This window comes from Mizuhopecten yessoensis, unplaced genomic scaffold (genome assembly GCF_002113885.1).
Source record: "Mizuhopecten yessoensis strain PY_sf001 unplaced genomic scaffold, ASM211388v2 scaffold10225, whole genome shotgun sequence".
Taxonomy (NCBI): domain Eukaryota; kingdom Metazoa; phylum Mollusca; class Bivalvia; order Pectinida; family Pectinidae; genus Mizuhopecten; species Mizuhopecten yessoensis.
In genome coordinates this window covers 798,087-817,327 of record NW_018408440.1, presented here as the reverse complement: position 1 = coordinate 817,327, position 19,241 = coordinate 798,087, and the positions used below count along the sequence as shown (strand labels likewise).

The 19,241-nt window shown below is 37.2% G+C and overlaps 1 protein-coding gene across 1 annotated transcript in view; it reads left to right on the top strand.

Moving 5' to 3' along the window:
* LOC110459801 overlaps nt 1-19,241 on the top strand; it is a gene marked incomplete at its 5' end in the record, with an annotated part of 126,474 nt that overhangs the window by 69,478 nt on the left and 37,755 nt on the right. Inside the window, one exon of the mRNA XM_021512249.1 lies at nt 5,063-5,368. Coding sequence (XP_021367924.1) covers nt 5,063-5,368 — 306 coding nt within the window. The remainder of the gene's footprint in view (nt 1-5,062; nt 5,369-19,241) is intronic.

The following is a 19,241-nucleotide window of genomic DNA, read 5'->3' as shown; positions in this document are numbered from 1 at the left end:
GTATGGAGATTATATGACACGTTGTAAGTGTAAGTGTACCGAGAGAGTGTCACATAAGTAGGACTGTACAATAATATGACCATCTGTGGCGAGGTATTCTGTATTGAAGTCGACTTGTATAACCTGACTCTGACATCGATATCAGCGCTTAACATTGTCGTCTACATTTTTATCAATCATCCCAACAACCCAACCATGGAATCCTTCGATATAGTCGAGAAACCTTTTCTAGTCCTGTCATACTTAAAATTCTAGAGCTTCTATTGAGTTTCGTCCAAAAGAAGCTCTTTCGGTGCTCAATCCCTGTATCTCAGAAAATTGCCTCTAGTCTTTTTGACTCGAGGTACGGCCACGATAAGAGAGGGGTTACGTTAGTGCAACAGAATAACTGAAACAACATCGGGATATTTAAGCTTTACTGGTTTTGACCGATTTTTGGGCGTTTTCTGATGTTTCACCTTAACATATAGTGGCCAACACTAATATCTAAATGAAAATGTTTATTTTCAAATATGGTAATTTTCACCAAAACACAAATAAAATTCGTATTATTTCAACATCCTATGACTACACATGCACCGATGTCACACTCATAAACAACATCTTTGTATGACGTCATAATCAATAATTCGTTGTTGATTTTTTAGTTGAAAGTGTCTGGGCCTATGTGTAGTTCCCCACACTAGTATCACAATATCACAGATGTTGCTCCTGTCCTCTTGACGACTACCAGTCAAACATAACAAAGATTAAACGGCATATCCTAAATGAAAGTGAAGTTCATCTCGGGGGATATTTATCACTTACCTATACTGATTAGGACAAGCTGTGTGCGTGGCGACCAGCTGTGCTTGTGATCAAAATAATATGCATTTAAGCCCAGACAAAACATCAGCAGACGTACTGGAAATACCTGTGTACATACGGGCTCTCGACATGTGTAAGACATACATCTACATCTTTAGAGGCTTGCTGGAAGTCAGGTATCTTACAAATATATGTTGTTACATGGATCTAAATAGTATGTTTTTAGCTTGGAAAAATCCAGTTTTTGCTTTTGACCTGTAAACTGTTTGTAAGGTTGTAGATTGTACATTATATTGATCCACGATACGTTTACAGATACAGAAAATGATGTTAACCTTCAAGAAATTCTACCATATTATAATACTCCTCATGTCATCAAAACGTGTCTTTTCTAAATAATAAATATTGATAATTGATTTTATGGATTGTGTTACCTTTAGACTCGGTCTTGAATGTGCGGTCATTTTTAACACTGACATGAATTTATTTTGAATAGATGTTTAACGGAAGGCAACTCTAGTCGCAGAGATTAGGGATTAGATACGTCCTGCACATATTACAATACTCGACTAAATTTCTTTGAACGATGCATCGTCTCCTTGTGGGAACCAATTGCATTTAAAACAAATTAAGATTTTATGTTTAAACTGTGTTGACTTCAGTCATTGTGACGACAGACGAGGTTACTTAAACGTCATGTTATTACACCATGCTGTGACATTACTGGCCGGCGCCATTTTGGCTCATTACTATCATAATTTCATCATTCATCTTTTTTTCTTTCGGAGGTCCTACAGCCTTGAATGAAAAACAAAATAATGCTTTCTAACAATATTTTAAAATTTAATTGATTTATTGTTTTGTCAAAATGCACGTGTGTCGTCCGTCGTGCGTAAACTTTTTACATTTTCAAATTCTCCTCAAGAACCACGTGGATAGATTTGTTTTCAAACTGGTTCAGAATCATCCTTAGTAGATGAGGCTACAAAATTGTAAAATTAGGATTCCTACCCCAACCCCTGGGGCCAGGGCGGGGCCCCAAAGGGAAAATTAACCAATATTTCAAAAATCTTCTTCTCCAGACTCAGAGGTACTACAGTCATTTTCCCTGCATGGAAAGAAAGATCATCGGGGGCTTTATTTAAATTGTAAATTTCAGGACCCCGAGCTATCCGTTCTCCCTTGGGGAGGGGTAAAGTTTACTATAGTTTATATAGGGAAATAACACTTTCGGGTACATTTTATCCATGTTTAGCAGAAAATTACTCAAACTTAGTCAGAATCATCCTTGGTGAATGAGGGTATTACATTGTAAAAATGGGATTCCTACCCAATCCCCAGGGGCTAGGGCGGGGCCCAAAACGGAACATTTACCAATATTTGCAAATTCTTATCCTTTGATGACATGACAAGTATTGTATTTCACTTAGTTTACATGCTGATTTCCACATCACATCTAAATTTACATTTTACTTACAGTTCACGCAGAAATAAAGACATAATATAAGTCTGAACACGTTTCAACGTCAGGGTAAATCCAGATAGAGAACAGCCACCAGTTGACAGTGGAGCAGCACACTCACCAACGTTGCAGTTATGACGTCATAAGCATAGCGATGTCACAATAGCCCCCCAATATTATGTTATACGGAAATAACATACATTGGGTCCGATAGAAACATCTAGGTTCTGTGCAGTGGATATGTAAATATTAGAAGATAACACGAGAACTGCCATCACTGTTTTTTTATATTAATATACCAACAACGTCACAATGGACAGACGTCCCTCAAAAGGTTATTAGCAGAGAGGCCGCGTGCCTTATATGTTGTCAAATCTGACATAGTTATCATGTGAACTGTCACCAACTTCATCCCCTCAATCATTAGGTATTATGTATCTCAAAAGATAATCCGAAAACCACCGATAATATCATAGTATGTGAATACTAAAAGCAAACACAAAATTACAAAACCACTAAGATATTCATATATTTTATGTAATAATGACAATAGGTCATAGGCCATCTTTCGGGAGAAAACACGTTTAAAAAGGAAAATAATGAGCTCATCAAAAATGAAAACAAAGTTATCCGTATTAAAAAGAATATTTTCCGAAATAAGTATGAACATACACCGTTAAAAACCAAAGGTGCTAGTACTTAAGTTTCTTTCTTATGGTGTAAATTGTGTTGATTAAGCAACACAGCTTTAGGTATTGTTAAAACGTCATTAGGTCCTACCTTGTACACGCAGAAAGGTTTTGAATGCATTTCAGGTCAATACTCAAAAGTTGTAGGTTTTTATATGTAACATAGGTCATTATTTTTCCAATGCCTACGCTAGGAGTCGAACCCGGGACCTCTGGCTTACTAGTCTTACGCTCTACCGAATTAGCTAAAGAGAAATTCTTCCCATACGAGACGGTAAGAAGAGGCTAGTATTTTACCAAGGTGACATATATTGGAACAATAGTTTCATAGCTACCTGTTCGATACGGTAACTGTTTTGGAACATGCCTTAGATATGTCAGGCACAGTTCTTTGTTAACATTACCTAGCAGGTCACAAAACCAAGATTAAAATTCAGTTAAACAAATTCTAAGAAAACATTTACTCAATACAGAATATGTCCAATCTTGAAGATACGCAAATAATTTGAAGCAAATCGTACAACTGAATAAGCAACATTTACAAAGTTGTTTCTGAAAGGCGATGGCAGGGAACGATGGAAGGGATTGTTTGATTAAATAAACGCTGTTTGAAAGCCTCAAATGCGTCCGACCAATCACAGCGTAAGGAAACAAGATGGCTGTCACTTATTTGACGTTTTATATATTGCCTTTGTACGTGTCTGATATTCGTGACTTTTGTTTTGTTGTTTTCTCGGATATATGTTGTGACGTCAAAACAAACCGGCGATAACCTTAATCTTAGTCATCATTTTCAGACAATCAGTAAGGTCTTTCTAAAATTTGTCCACACTTACAACGTGAAGTTTTGAACATTATGTTATGTGACAGTATGTTATTTCTGTTCGGCAAATTATTGAAGAGCTTGTCTTTGAGCATATTACTACGCATGCGCTCATTCCTGTCTGTGTACTCACACTGTATTGTTATGTACATGATGTCTAGACTCCTAAACTTTTTATGTCATTACCAACACAATGACGGCTTTCTGACAACGCTTATTGAATGAATCTCCTCGAAACATTTGCATATGCTGTGTCATCGATTGCGTTTTTCCAGCATCAGTAATACCAAAGTCAGCGGGGCTCTATCAGATAAAGTGAGGATACTATTCATGAGTTGGTGTAAACTATAATCCTGTTCTGATTTACATGAAAGCATGTCAGCAGTGACGTCGCCTCGTACATATCTAACACGCGGCTGCTCTATCTATGTACAGTTTTAAGAAGCACGAGTTGTTCCCTATCATGCTGCACAAAAGGTTGATGCACAGACTACTTTGTCTGCTGGCGCGGATCATTTCTAGATTATACATTGTGTCACGATCATTAGTAAGATAATCGTAGCGTGCGTTACAGCTTTGGAATCCAATTAATAGATTTGACACATGCCACATGGTCTGTATTGTGACCTGTCTTACATTGAGTCATGTTAATTCCACTATACACCTGTTTCAGACAATGTTGTTGAACCATCGCCGGTATCTATGTTATTTCTCTGAGTGACCCGTTACTGGCGAACTGCACGATGTGACATTGAGAAAGCATTTATACTTATAAGTAGTTCGGCTGTCATACTTCTTGACCAGTAGTACTCGCGCGTTGTTGCTTGGAGACAAATAACAACATCTCTGTATTTCCTGCTAGCAATCGCGTGTATAATAAAATAGATACTTACGTGTAATAGCTACCCGTATTCGTTAAAACAATGTATGAAATTATGATAGGTTTATTTTTTGTTAATACAAGCGTAGATGGGAAGATTGTTTTTCACACGTGACTCGACAATTTAACCCCCCTCCCTGAAAAAATATTGATTAATCAGTGTCTGAGGCGTTGAGTCAGAATTAGCAAGGGTTTCACTGAACTAAGTGTACAGCAAAACCTTCCATAATTGGTTATCGAGGGACGTTGTCTAGATGTCGTAAATATATTCGAGAAAATATGTGACACATTATATTAGATTAGAAATAAAGAAATTATAATTCACATCATTTTTTTAATTTTACGCTCAGCTTTCGTCGTATTGCTGATCGTTTAATACTTAATTGACTTGTTACTTTCAGATGCACTTCGCCCACCACGTGACTTGAGGGGCTCTGTAAGGGAGACCACCACCCGACTGTCGTGGGATGTAAATCGAACAGAAGAGGAGTATGGTTTGATCCACTATTTCCAGATAACGTATGAAATTGTAGACCCCCATCAAAACTTCTTACGGATCACGCATAATATCGATGGGATAAAGAGACATTTTACCTTAAGGGGTCTCGTACCACAGTCAACATATAAAACATTCATGGTGACGGTCGGCAGCGGAGAAGTCAGCAATGCTAGTGACACTGTCGAGTTCTCCACAGCCTTACCAGAAGGTACGTATACCTCGTGTATCCTCAGCTTCTCTATCTCTGTATTGTATTGTTCATTGTGAGTTGGCCCTACAAAACATCATTGTGCGTCTTTAAAGCGTCATTTGCATAATATATACGGTTTTGTAATAGTAACGGTCGTAAACGATTTTAGTTACAACTCGGCTAGGAAAACGTTATCATATTAGAGTACTGGCCCCATATTCAACTGGAGAAAATAAGTTTTGTTTCTGACGAAGTTGTAGTTTTCAGAATAATTGTTTTTGTCCTCATCCAATGATCTCTGGAATACCATGGAGGCAGTGATGAACTTAACAGGTAACGATCTGTACTTATTTTAGCCATTAGTCTGCTGTTCTTAAGCCGTTTCCATGATTCAGCGTACAATAGACAAGTTAACTGCGTCTGATATTTGATGGAAGCAAGATTTAATATTTAAAGGATAAAGAAAGAACGCATTATTATGATTGAACAAAAACAGCTGAGGAAAGTAAGACTGTTGTGCAGATATCCTTCTCCAATCTGATTACCTCATATCCCAGTAAAACCACGTGTCTGGCGAGACCTTTACCCCCATATGTGTTCTATTAGCGTACCTGTCCTTAACCATCAAATGTTTAACATGACGACAAAGATCCGTTTCGTCTGAGAAGTTGTCTTGGCAACCTGGCTGGCGACATTGTTTTTACTTTTAGATATTTCCGGCTGTTGGTCTTACGTTTTCTCTGCCAACGTAGCTGATGAGATTTAAAATAATTCATTTTTAATGCATTGAAAGTATGCCATGATTGGGTCCCTTGGATCAGCACTTTTGTACAAAGACTATCCTCTCGCAGACGGGATGACGGGATCTCTTTTGACGTTTTGCTCATGTATCCGTTTTGAGTTACTGATGTAACCCATAGAAAAATCAGTAACATAGGTGAAATAATAATTTCTCCGCTCCGTTACAACATACATGCGCTCATTACTTTCAAACAGCCAAAACAATTTACACGCATGCTACAGTTTACAAAACTATTTCTACGATGTTATAAATTGTATTTAAATAAACACTATTTCATGCTGGTAATGTAAAGCAACATTTCCTCGGGTCGCTTAGGCCTAATGTTAGTGCCCGTAATAATAAAATCTCTATATTCCGTTCTTATTGTGATTAAATTTATCGCCTGCGCTTAATGATTTGTTATTAAATTGAAACACAATGGGTTTTTTTTTATATATATATATATACATTTAATAACCCAGGCATGCATGCATCATTCGTGGGTCGTCTGGAGATGGGCTGCCCCAGCTTCGACCCACAATACATGAAACACTCTCTATTTTTTTTTCTTCACAAATTAACACTTGTTCATTTCTTTCTCTCTCACTTTTTCACACTCTCATACTGTAATTTCCTCTTTTTTACCTCACTTTTTTACACTCTCGTATAACCCCTCCTCACACGGAGGTTTCCGGGTTCCTTAGCTACATGTATGTATTTTCATGCATTTCCGCTGAATGTTGTGCACATGGAGTGCGAAGGATTACTGAATGAATAAAAGTGGTAAATGTTGGTTATCACTCAGATATCATACTCAGTTCTGCTTACGTCATATCCATGTAAAAGTATCGTGCCTGACAATAAGACACTTACCTTGAACCCTTTTTTATTGGCGTCCATGTTGTTAAATAGCCTAGGCGTACATGCTTGTAGGTATTTCTGGTGTCCGATCCGTTTACAAACACAGATGATCATTGTTAAAAGCCGGGTACCTGTTAGATCATACTCCAAACGTCATTGGTATATCTACCCATTAGGCCATCATCAACATGACATTACAATATGCAAATGTCTTTGGGTAAAGAACACGTTTTCTACGTGTAAAACACACCAGCTTTAGCCGAGGTAGCACGGTGGACATACCAATAGTGTTAACGGTTTCTGTTATATCTTCTGGATATTTTTGTATTCACCTTGTTATTTGCTTGCCGTTATTTTAGTTGTTTATTTATCTTGTTAATTGTTAATTGACTTTGTAATGAAAAACTTTCCTTGTTAATTGTTATTAACCTTTTATTAACTTATTTTCTTAGTTAGATATCAATTTACATTGTTAATTATTTATTTTACTCGTTCATTGATTGTAGATATAAATATCATTCCTGTTTTCTTTACTGTGTTGGCTGAAAGAACATAACAACAAATGTAATTAGATCGAGTGTATTGATGAAACAAAGCCAGTTTCTTAGGGTAAACATTTTCCCCATGTTTCACTTGAGACATATTTAATATGTATGCAGTCCATGTAATGCAATAGGAGAAATGTTGATTATTTATCAAAGTAGCTGTTCCCGAGGTCAAAGTTCAAAAATCTGATCTCGTACCACAATCTGTCCAATTGCTTCATCGATTAAGTGTTGAGTGTTCAAGCCATGATTACAGAGATAGTGGAAACGCTGTGTAATAGTGGAATGTACGTCTAGTACCTGTTGTTTATATCGAAATACCGATATACATGTTTACTGCGAAAGGACAGGTTGTGATTTGGCCTACAAAGGCCCGTATGCTTCTGCACATATTCTTTTGGCGTCACATCATAATTAACGTTCAGTAGCAGTCCTAACAATGTCTTATCACAGACTAATGTAGATGTGAAAATATACAGACCAGTCAGATGTTAATAACATATTTGTTTAAAATCCCTTCTCCCTTACAGAAGGATATTATGAATTATTCCCATTTCTATAAAATCAAATACTGACAAAGTTAAAGTCGTTCTGTAGTTGACATTTTACTTTTTTACCAGTTCCGTTTGGCCTATACAGACGTTTGGATTTCGTCCTTGACTAACACAAGGCAAGCGAGCTGAATCATCGAAATTCCGCTACAGAACGCTGTTGGCTTCGATATTTTATTAATAATGAAGGCGACAGCAAAACAAGCACACTATTCCTTTTCATTTGCCATAAAAAGATTCCATCTGACAGAAACATAAATTGTATTGAGCTATAGCAGTGGATAGAGAAAAATGAATACGTTTTTATGCCGATATCCCTCCTTTTGTCTCTCTATCCCACATAGACTGGCGAAGGTCAGAAATAATGGGAGTTGAATTATTCAGATGGCGACCGGGGAAGTAGATACCGGAAGATTATGTCAGACTAATGCAACATCTATATTGCGTATTTGGCCTTACTATGCTTGTACGTTTTAACGGGTTCCCCCAAGTTTATCGCGTTTGAGGTCGAATCACAGTGTGGTTGACACTTCCCCAATCCCTTTTTTGTTTTAGAGAGAAAGGTTCCTTGCTTAACTGTTGCTACGTACACAAGCGAATACTTAAAGCGTTGTCTTAGGATATGATTCTTCAATCATCCTGCTTTGATAGATGGTGTGGGTGTATTATGGTGGATCAGTTCACAATGATTCTTCAATCATCTTACTTTGATAGATGGTGTGGGTGTATTATGGTGGATCAGTTCACAATGATTCTTCAATCATCTTACTTTGATAGATGGTGTGGGTGTATTATGGTGGATCAGTTCACAATGATTCTTCAATCATCTTACTTTGATAGATGGTGTGGATGTATTATGGTGGATCAGTTCACAATGATTCTTCAATCATCTTACTTTGATAGATGGTGTGGGTGTATTATGGTGGATCAGTTCACAATGATTCTTCAATCATCTTACTTTGATAGATGGTGTGGATGTATTATGGTGGATCAGTTCACAATGATTCTTCAATCATCTTACTTTGATAGATGGTGTGGGTGTATTATGGTGGATCAGTTCACAATGATTCTTCAATCATCTTACTTTGATAGATGGTGTGGATGTATTATGGTGGATCAGTTCACAATGATTCTTCAATCATCTTACTTTGATAGATGGTGTGGGTGTATTATGGTGGATCAGTTCACAATGATTCTTCAATCATCTTACTTTGATAGATGGTGTGGATGTATTATGGTGGATCAGTTCACAATGATTCTTCAATCATCTTACTTTGATAGATGGTGTGGGTGTATTATGGTGGATCAGTTCACAATGATTCTTCAATCATCTTACTTTGATAGATGGTGTGGATGTATTATGGTGGATCAGTTCACAATGATTCTTCAATCATCTTACTTTGATAGATGGTGTGGGTGTATTATGGTGGATCAGTTCACAATGATTCTTCAATCATCTTACTTTCATAGATGGTGTGGATGTATTATGGTGGATCAGTTCACAATGATTCTTCAATCATCTTACTTTGATAGATGGTGTGGGTGTATTATGGTGGATCAGTTCACAATGATTCTTCAATCATCTTACTTTGATAGATGGTGTGGATGTATTATGGTGGATCAGTTCACAATGATTCTTCAATCATCTTACTTTGATAGATGGTGTGGGTGTATTATGGTGGATCAGTTCACAATGATTCTTCAATCATCTTACTTTGATAGATGGTGTGGATGTATTATGGTGGATCAGTTCACAATGATTCTTCAATCATCTTACTTTGATAGATGGTGTGGGTGTATTATGGTGGATCAGTTCACAATGATTCTTCAATCATCTTACTTTGATAGATGGTGTGGATGTATTATGGTGGATCAGTTCACAATGATTCTTCAATCATCTTACTTTGATAGATGGTGTGGGTGTATTATGGTGGATCAGTTCACAATGATTCTTCAATCATCTTACTTTGATAGATGGTGTGGATGTATTATGGTGGATCAGTTCACAATGATTCTTCAATCATCTTACTTTGATAGATGGTGTGGGTGTATTATGGTGGATCAGTTCACAATGATTCTTCAATCATCTTACTTTGATAGATGGTGTGGGTGTATTATGGTGGATCAGTTCACAATGATTCTTCAATCATCTTACTTTGATAGATGGTGTGGGTGTATTATGGTGGATCAGTTCACAATGATTCTTCAATCATCTTACTTTCATAGATGGTGTGGATGTATTATGGTGGATCAGTTCACAATGATTCTTCAATCATCTTACTTTGATAGATAGTGTGGGTGTATTATGGTGGAGCAGTTCACAATGATTCTTCAATCATCTTACTTTGATAGATGGTGTGGGTGTATTATTGTGGACCAGTTCACAATGATTCTTCAATCATTTTACTTTGATAGATGGTGTGGATGTATTATGGTGGACCAGTTCACAATATAACATTACAGGGGAAGGCTAATTGTGCCTAAGCCTTTCTTTTGTATTTGCATTCTATATTGGGTGATAATACATACAAGCTCAGCAATCTTGTCATCCATCAGTTATACGTGGTGCTGTATAATAGACTTGTATATGGCATCTTTGTATTTGCTCTTGTCTGTCAGCCTTGTTTGCTTAGGATATAATATAAGATAGTATAATATAATAATCACCTTAATTAATTTACAACAATAATGATTCAACATGAAAAACATTATTTGAACTCTTTGCTTGAAAAAAAGAAACAGACGTTTTCGTTTCGAAAGCACGCAAAATTTGTTTTTAAGTGCTGTTTGTGTTCAATACAAACTTAGAATACATAGTTCATACTTAAATGTTATGTTTTCCAAATTTTAATTAGCACTCTTGTTTGCCCGTTTGAAAAAATGTATAGGGCCTATATGTTTAGGGAGCCGTAACACCGAGAAACAATCGTTTACGTTGGATTGGCGGCTCAATACTTTTTCACGTCTAGTCGAAGAATAGAACCCCAGCCGTTTTGGTGAAAGGCGAATGCGCTAGTTACTGCATCATCCGATCAGCATAGGTCTACGTCTGGTCGCCTCTCGTAACATCTGGCTTTATACATTTTTCTACACCCAAATGACATCAGCTCTTTTTGCTGAGCCCATCATCAATTAATATGAATATATTAACCTTATCCTGACGAAGTGGTCCCATGCTTTGCCCTGTGTATTGTATTGAACTACCTCAGTCAGTGCCTTGAAGATTAAATCCACGTTCTCTGTATCTCAGATAGTTATCAACAGGTACCATGTGTGACTTTACGGCCGCCCATGTACTAAGGGAGGCCATATCTTTACTTTTATCTGACGTCTCCTCAGTTCCTGGCCTTGTATTCTTTGTATTCGATTTGTCCTTAAATATGAACCTTGCGCTCAATTGTACTTGAGCAATATTATTGGTAAAACTCAGCTAGGTCACTCTAGGTCAAACTAAATCTATTACAGTCAAACCTCGATATAATGTCCCTCATGCTATTTAGCCATATCGCTTACCGCTAATATTGTTTCAATGTCCCATTTGTTCGTTCTTGAAAGAAATTCTTTGAATTATCCCCTCCTTTCATCTCCAAGCCTCTCTAAAACGTGAAAAAGTTCGTTGGACAAATGGTTGCATAATAACGAGGTTCTGCTGTATTTTATATCATGATAGTATAGTACTGCGACTGTAGCTTGTCTTTGTATAAACAGAAGATGTATTTCAGTAATAAAGACTGAACGATCGATAAAAATACACTAACGATACCTATTGACTTGAGTTGTACACCGTGACATGGTATATTTCGCCTGGACCTCGATTGTGTTGATGATACTGTGTTCCTGCTGGCATTTTGTAACGTTGTGTAATTGGTTTGCGAGAATTATAAGCTATAGGAGCATTCCTGTCCAGAAATAGTAAGGAACAGTGACTTGTCGGGCGTGGTATATGTTACTGGTGACAGTATTGAACGTTATACGGGTAGCGTTGGACTTTATTGTACAACATATATTGTATGGTGTCGGAATTCGGATTACCAATGTAGGTCATGCGGGTACCATCGGCCCTTCACCTCCAAATGTATGCGACATGGTGTTGCGTGATGTGTAATTGTTGATTGAGGTGGATGATTGATGTCTTAAATGCAAGTAACAGAGGTCATTATCTTCCCCAGTGCCTGGAGTCGAAACCGTGACATCTGGCTTACTAGTCTGACGTTCTACCGAATGAAAGAGAAATTATCCCTGCCGAGTCGGTAGGAAGCGGCTAGTATTTTACCAGGGTGACATACTGGAAAGAAAGTGTCCCGAGTTCTCCAGGGGTCATAGTGATTCCTTTGCGAAGCAGCTAGTATTTTTTTATACAGGGTGACATATTTCCCCTCCAGGAAAGAAATTGTCCCGCGTTCTCCAGGGATCATAATGATTCCTTTGCGAAGCAGCTAGTATTTTATACAGGGTGACATACTCCCCTCCAGGAAAGAAATTGTCCCGAGTTCTCCAGGGGTCATAGTGATTCCGTTGCGAAGCGACTAGTATTTTTTACCAGAGTGACATAGTCCCCCTACAGGAAAGAAATTGTCCCGAGTTTTCCAGGGGTCATAGTGATTCCGTTGCGAAGCGACTAGTATTTTTACCAGAGTGACATGCATATTTCAGCTCTTTTGTTCCACCTGATTACTAAAAACTAAAACAGGAAAAGTTGTACTGTAATCAGAACTCAGAAGGATTTTTCTTTCCCTAGAACTTAAGTCCTAAATGGAAGAAATGACTTTACGGTTCAGTGAAATTATTTCTTTGTTTGGGTTTCTGCGTCAACAAACATTCACAATGTTGCCTTCTTTTTCGTATCTTTAGTGGTTAGTATACTGTAGCTAAATGTCACGATATAAGCTGAGATGGCTGTGATATCTTTAAAACCATGTAATAAGTGAGATGCATGAATTAAACACCAAACAGCTTTGATATATGTGAAATGAAAATGTCTGCTTAGCATTGTATCTACCTTTTTGCAGTAGTCCTCGTTTACTTCAGTTCCAAATGGCTAGTAACTAGGTCGGCTAGAAGCGGACCGCAGTCAATCTGATAGTCTACGTAAATACTCTTCTACCAAATATATGTGGTGACGACCAAAACAGTTATTTTCGGACGAATGCATCCTCTGAGATTTCGTTTTCTTGCCAGCAGTAGGATATTTATCAAAACTGTGAAATCACTTATTTTCGTGAGTTTTATTTTGTTGATTTCCTCGTAACCTCGTTGAGTACTAGTTATCCACGAATACATGTATCCACGAGATGGGGTTCTGTCGGAAACAACGAAATCTGATTACACAGCAAATCTTTCATCTATTGACAAAATATTGGTATACATTATACAATGTGAAAAGTGCACAGTTTTACAGTTGTAAGAATAAGGGGGGTTGGGTGGGTCCTAAAGCTTCCCCAGATTCTCCACTGTAGCCATTCACTTTCTGGTGGGAACATTGCGGATGTGTGGTCTACGAGAAGAAACTTTATTATAAGTGTTAGATCAGCACGACCCCATGTCATTTAACCTAGGTAACATTTCAATCCGCATGTATAGGTAAACGATAACAGCCGACGACAGCCGAAAACGTTTGGATTATTTAGTATTGAGCAGTTATCTGCCGATGTTTACGGAGTTTCTCTAATCTACATAGGTTTGGATGGCGATGTTCCTCTGTGAAGGGAAAACACAGATAGTCTGAAATAGAAACTGCACCCGACACAGCTGTCTTACAGTTACAGAGTTATTGTCAATTACTGTTTTAAACTTATTACAATGTGTAATGTTACAATATTCTTTAAACAATGTTTTATTTCCTTTATATAATTCATTTTGATTCAATGCTACAGTGTACCATGTTAAAATTTTATTATTATAACAATGTTTTGGAAATTTCTAACAATATCTCAATGTTATATTGTTTTAGTTCGTCTCCGTTTCGATTTTTCAGGGGTTTTGTTGCAATTTTTCAATTTTGTCTTTTTTACAAAGTTTGAGTTTGTCTTTGTAACAATGTGTTAATTTCGTCTTTATCACAATGTTTGAGTTTTGTTTCACTGTTTTCTATTTTGTCTCAATAATTAAAATTAAAAATAACGATTTGATCTTGCATCATTGTTTTTGCTTGATTACATTTGTTATCAAATTTAAAAATGTACTTGTATAGAATATACGTAGTGCTTTTTGCGATATTAGACACAAATATGTCAATGGAAAGCGATGTTCTACATTAAATGAAGCTGTATCAAAACCTGTTTATCTCATTATATTAAGTCTTTGTATCGCAAATCTGTTTGTCTCATTACTTGTATGGTTTTGTTTCACGTCTGTTTTGTATAGTACATTGTTGCCAGGGTTACTTACAAACTGAATGACTAGTCAGTATCTGACTGAGGTTTTTTCATACGTGTTGATATGGTAGCCTATACAAACACTATCTGTGCTTTAGGTTACCCCTAGTGTATCATTACCGTCAGAGATTGACCTAGATAGGCTCCAATCAGGGCTAGTGCATTAACTCCCGGTCGCACCACACCGGTCTTTACGACATCTCTTAATTAAGAATCCTTATAACTTGTTTTGGCATAAGTTTTACTCTCCGACCGATGTGTACTATTGCTACCCATGGGTCATTGGCTTCCTGACCGGAGACGTTGACAATATACAGGTTAACATGAGATGTATACATGTTGCACTGGTTTTGTAAAATAAGATTTGCCGATGTGTTATGTACACTATTATCTGAAGCGAATGAAATGCTCAATTTTCTAGTTTTGCCTCCAGTATGTGATATTAGGATATTTCAATATGTAGAGATTTATTAAGCAGATCATTGAATTTGTACAGATGTTTCTGGTAACTCATTTAGACTGACCTACATGAAGTATTCAATACTGTTACATGTATCAGAATAATACTTTTGTCGGCACTTCTCAGCTATCCCGGGATTTTGAAGTGAGATATTAAGCACATGTTAAAACTTCGTTATCTAATGCGTTTTGCCATATGTGTGTGGCAATCCAATTGGTAAAACTATTTTAATTGTATTGTGTTGCCGTTGTTCCTGATTTTAAGCACGTGTTTTATGTCAGGTCTGTTTACTGCTTCCTGTAATCAACTAATCGGCGTAGTAATCCCGCCATAACACTCTCGTGTGCTTTCCCTGCCTTTTTAAAATCTAATCAAGAGGCTCCATAACGCTATGTCTGGCAAGCGTAACATTCACATAACGGTAGTAATGGCTCTACTCTGTCGTCAGATTGATTGTGGATTGGTGACTTCGCGACCACTCCATAGATATTTGTAGATACTCCTACGCGACCACTCCATAGATATTTGTAGATACTCCTACGCGACAATATGAAAACCTCTCTGGCCGATCCATGACCAGTAGGGATTTTCCTGTGACGTCTACAATAATAATGTGACAACGTGACAATGAAATAATAAGTGATAGCATTGCCTGTGAAATTATGAAATAATTGTATTATGTAACTACACGTTGGAGATTATTTTAGATTAAGTAGTTGAAATGTAATTCCAAACAGGAAGTATGCAATACTTAAAATGACGTTTGTGATTCGTGCATTGCCTGTTAGAAATCAGTCACAACAAATATGTAAATACGTGATTATGTTGTTGCGTGTTGTACACAGTATAATCAATTTTGGTAGTTTATAGTTTGTGACTTGAAAAAACAGCATCACTTTTGGAAATTTGGTAGAAGCTATGGGTACTATTTTTAAATACGACTCATGCCACTTATCTATTCTTCATCTATTTAATTATATAAAAACAACGCAAACTGGCTTTTTATGTTTGATATAATTTTGATGTCTTGCGTTGAATATGATGTTAAATGAATGGCAATAGGATGTAACAGCTGAGTGACCCCATTGCTAGCAACGTAATCACGTGTCTAGGTATTTGTACACATTAACCTATTAACATACAGCTGTAGTTATTATAAATCGCTTGTTATTCGACACTCCCAGTGTTGGTAGTCGTGATACAACAGTATCAGTACTTGTGATTGTCTTGAACTTATCACAACACGTTATGTTTGTTTATCGTTGCACATATCTATTCTCACTTTGTGTTAGAGCACCTTGTTTTGGACTACAGTATTCAGTCGGTTTAGGATATATTTCGGTTGTTTAGTTGTTGCATCAGTCCCTGTTGTAACCCTATCGAGTTGCCTGTACGTTTATGATGTGTCCTTGTCTGAAGGTGTAACATATGCAGCATTCTTCTCCTATTTACCATGCGTTTGGGTCATTATATATGTTGGTTGTTAATTTGGAATAAATATGATTGATGTAAAGACAATTATGTTGTTCATAAAATGCATGTTCTTTGCTACAGTTGTATATAATCACCTATAATATGATGCTATGCTGTAATTATACCTACATTTAACTAAGGTCACAAAAGGATAACTGTATGTTCCACTAGTTGTACACATTGATAGCAGTGTTGTTAATAATGTTACGTATATACGGTAATATTTAACAATTGTTTGACATTTTTGTAAAAGTGTAAAACCTATTTGTTACAATGCTTTTTGCCGTGTTGATGATAAGTTAACGTTAAAACAGAGTAAACTTCTCTAATAAAATCCTGTGGGTAATGTGGGCATAAATGTTTGAATAAATCCGATTGATGTTTCATATCAAACAGCAATGCAAGAACAATTTAACAATGCTGATGTATCAGCTGGATACCCAATATTATGGATTCGTACTTTATAAACGTTTACCTTCAATGCTTTGTCTATTGTATCTCTGATTAATCTGCTTGGGGAATTTCAGCGGTGGAGTATATCAACAATGACCTTTATAATGTATCGATGAGCACGCATCTTTCTTGATCAAACAATGAGTCGAGTTCATTATCTCATTGATGACTCTACCAGATGTAGACTTGTCATTTTGTTCTATAGTTTGTCTTTGATATGCACGATTTCTTGTTAATTACAAATGTACATATCTATTTGGAAGACACTTTATGATCAATGTAATCATCAGTCAGATCGTTTTATCATGATATGATCTATTTTCCTTTGCCTAAAGACGGCCTTCCGTTTTGAAGGTTTCATTTTGTATACTATGCTCTCAGAAAGACGTATTACATGGGGAAACATATACAAATCCACTACTATTGTTGAAGGATTACAAAATCAAACAAAACATGAAAGAAGTACCGCGTGTTGTTTTACCTTTGTTTATTATCTCGCACCAGCTAGTGCCACCTGAAGACAGACTATACTGAGGATAAACGCCAAAGGTAATACGGTTAGTGTAATTGTCGTGTTATAGGGAATGTCAAAGCGTGTGTTTGGAATTGAGATGATCGTTGTTTGCCATATTATAGGAAAATTTAATGACGTTTGGTCGGAAGATGGCTGTTTTTGTTAATCTGTGGGTAAATTTGATTGGAAAGTGGGAGAGTTTGGAAGAGATGTAAAGTAGTCATTCAGATGCTTAGGAACGAACGGGCCGATGAAGCTGTTTGGGACGCGTTATAGGAAGGGGCAGTAGTTCCGGCTAGAGAGTTTGACGTTGCACCAACAGCGCCAAGAAGGACAGGGCGACAGCAGAACCGCGCCAATCCATCAGTTGATGATCCTGAGCAATATTGGAAAGTAACCCAGGCTTCCTGACAGCGAGGGGCGATTCAAGACGGAGTCACTTCTGCCCGCTGGACTTGCATAGGAACTGAACCGAGATGTCGTTCAGGATATTTACTATGCCCTTGCATATACCGCCGACCTCACATAACCCGATACGTATCGACTGGATATGTCAATGTTACCAATGGAGCAGCGGCCGAATGACTTAAACCTGTGTCTAACGCAAGTAGATCCTCAAATGTACCCTACTATCACGAGTGTGTTGATGCTTCTCCTGATCACGCCAGTGTCAACGCAACCGCAGGGAGAACAGTCAGCATCATGCAACGAGTTAAGACATACCTGCGCGCTTCCATGACAACAGAGCGCTTGTCATCGCTGGCAACACTGCATGTGCACAGGGACGAGTGTGTGAATGTTGACAGCGTTATAGACTCATTTGCAAAATCAGGAAAAGGACTCCTGAGATTTACCTGCATTCCACGTAATTGATAAAAAAAAAAGTGTTGTTATTTGTATACATACTGACAAAACTCGAAAGTTTATGTAAATCAAAAACTACTGAGTGATGTACAAAATTTAATATTATTTATATAAAAGTCGGGTTTTGCTTGTTAATAATCAGACTAATAGGAGTTTCCAGAACACGGGATATTGCTTCTAGCAATAGGGTCTAATGTAAAACCATTCCAACTGTAAGCATCAATCCTAAAAATGGTTTGCTACGCCACTGTCTGGTGTTTCCTTTAAGAAACAATTGACTTTGCCGGCGGTTACCACTAACAAGACTATGTACAATTTAGCTCTGGGATACATCAGAGACAAATCTGTTATTCAAGGACCAAAAAAAGAATCGTTAAAATGAAAGATGATTAGGGAATAATTCATGGATAATATAAACAATGCTCACATCTGTTATTTGCCAGTGTAATGTTTAACTTCTATAAAAGAACAACACCTCCCTCGAGGCCTTGTATGACGTCTTTCCGTCGGTAATCTGACGAAGCCCGCCGTCTGGAAGAAAAAAAAACACAGTCGTTGGACTTCCGAAAATCATTCGTTGTCTGCGCAGCAGCCGAGATGCTGTGAATGGAAACATTTCTCGCGATATGGAATTTAATAAATATGATTTTATTTGGGGAGATCGGATGACATTAATCTACGTATTACAGTATTACAACTGGAAGTAAACTTGGTCCAAAATGGGCATGACTTTAAAGTTTCTCACAATTCACGTCTGTCACTCGCCATATTGGAACCGATATGAGTAGGCTAAATATCGTAGGTGTATCGTTACCTCCGGAAAAATTGTGTTTCGTACCATATTCAAAGTATCGCGATATAATTTAATCTTGCTTGTAACAAGCATTTTCATTGGCTTAAAAATTTAAGTTTACAGACCATAACGTAAAAGAATGACGTCGCCGTTTGGAACAACGCTTTTGATTGGCTGATACAGCGGCGTAATAATTAAAAAAAAAAAAAAACATCAATGAAA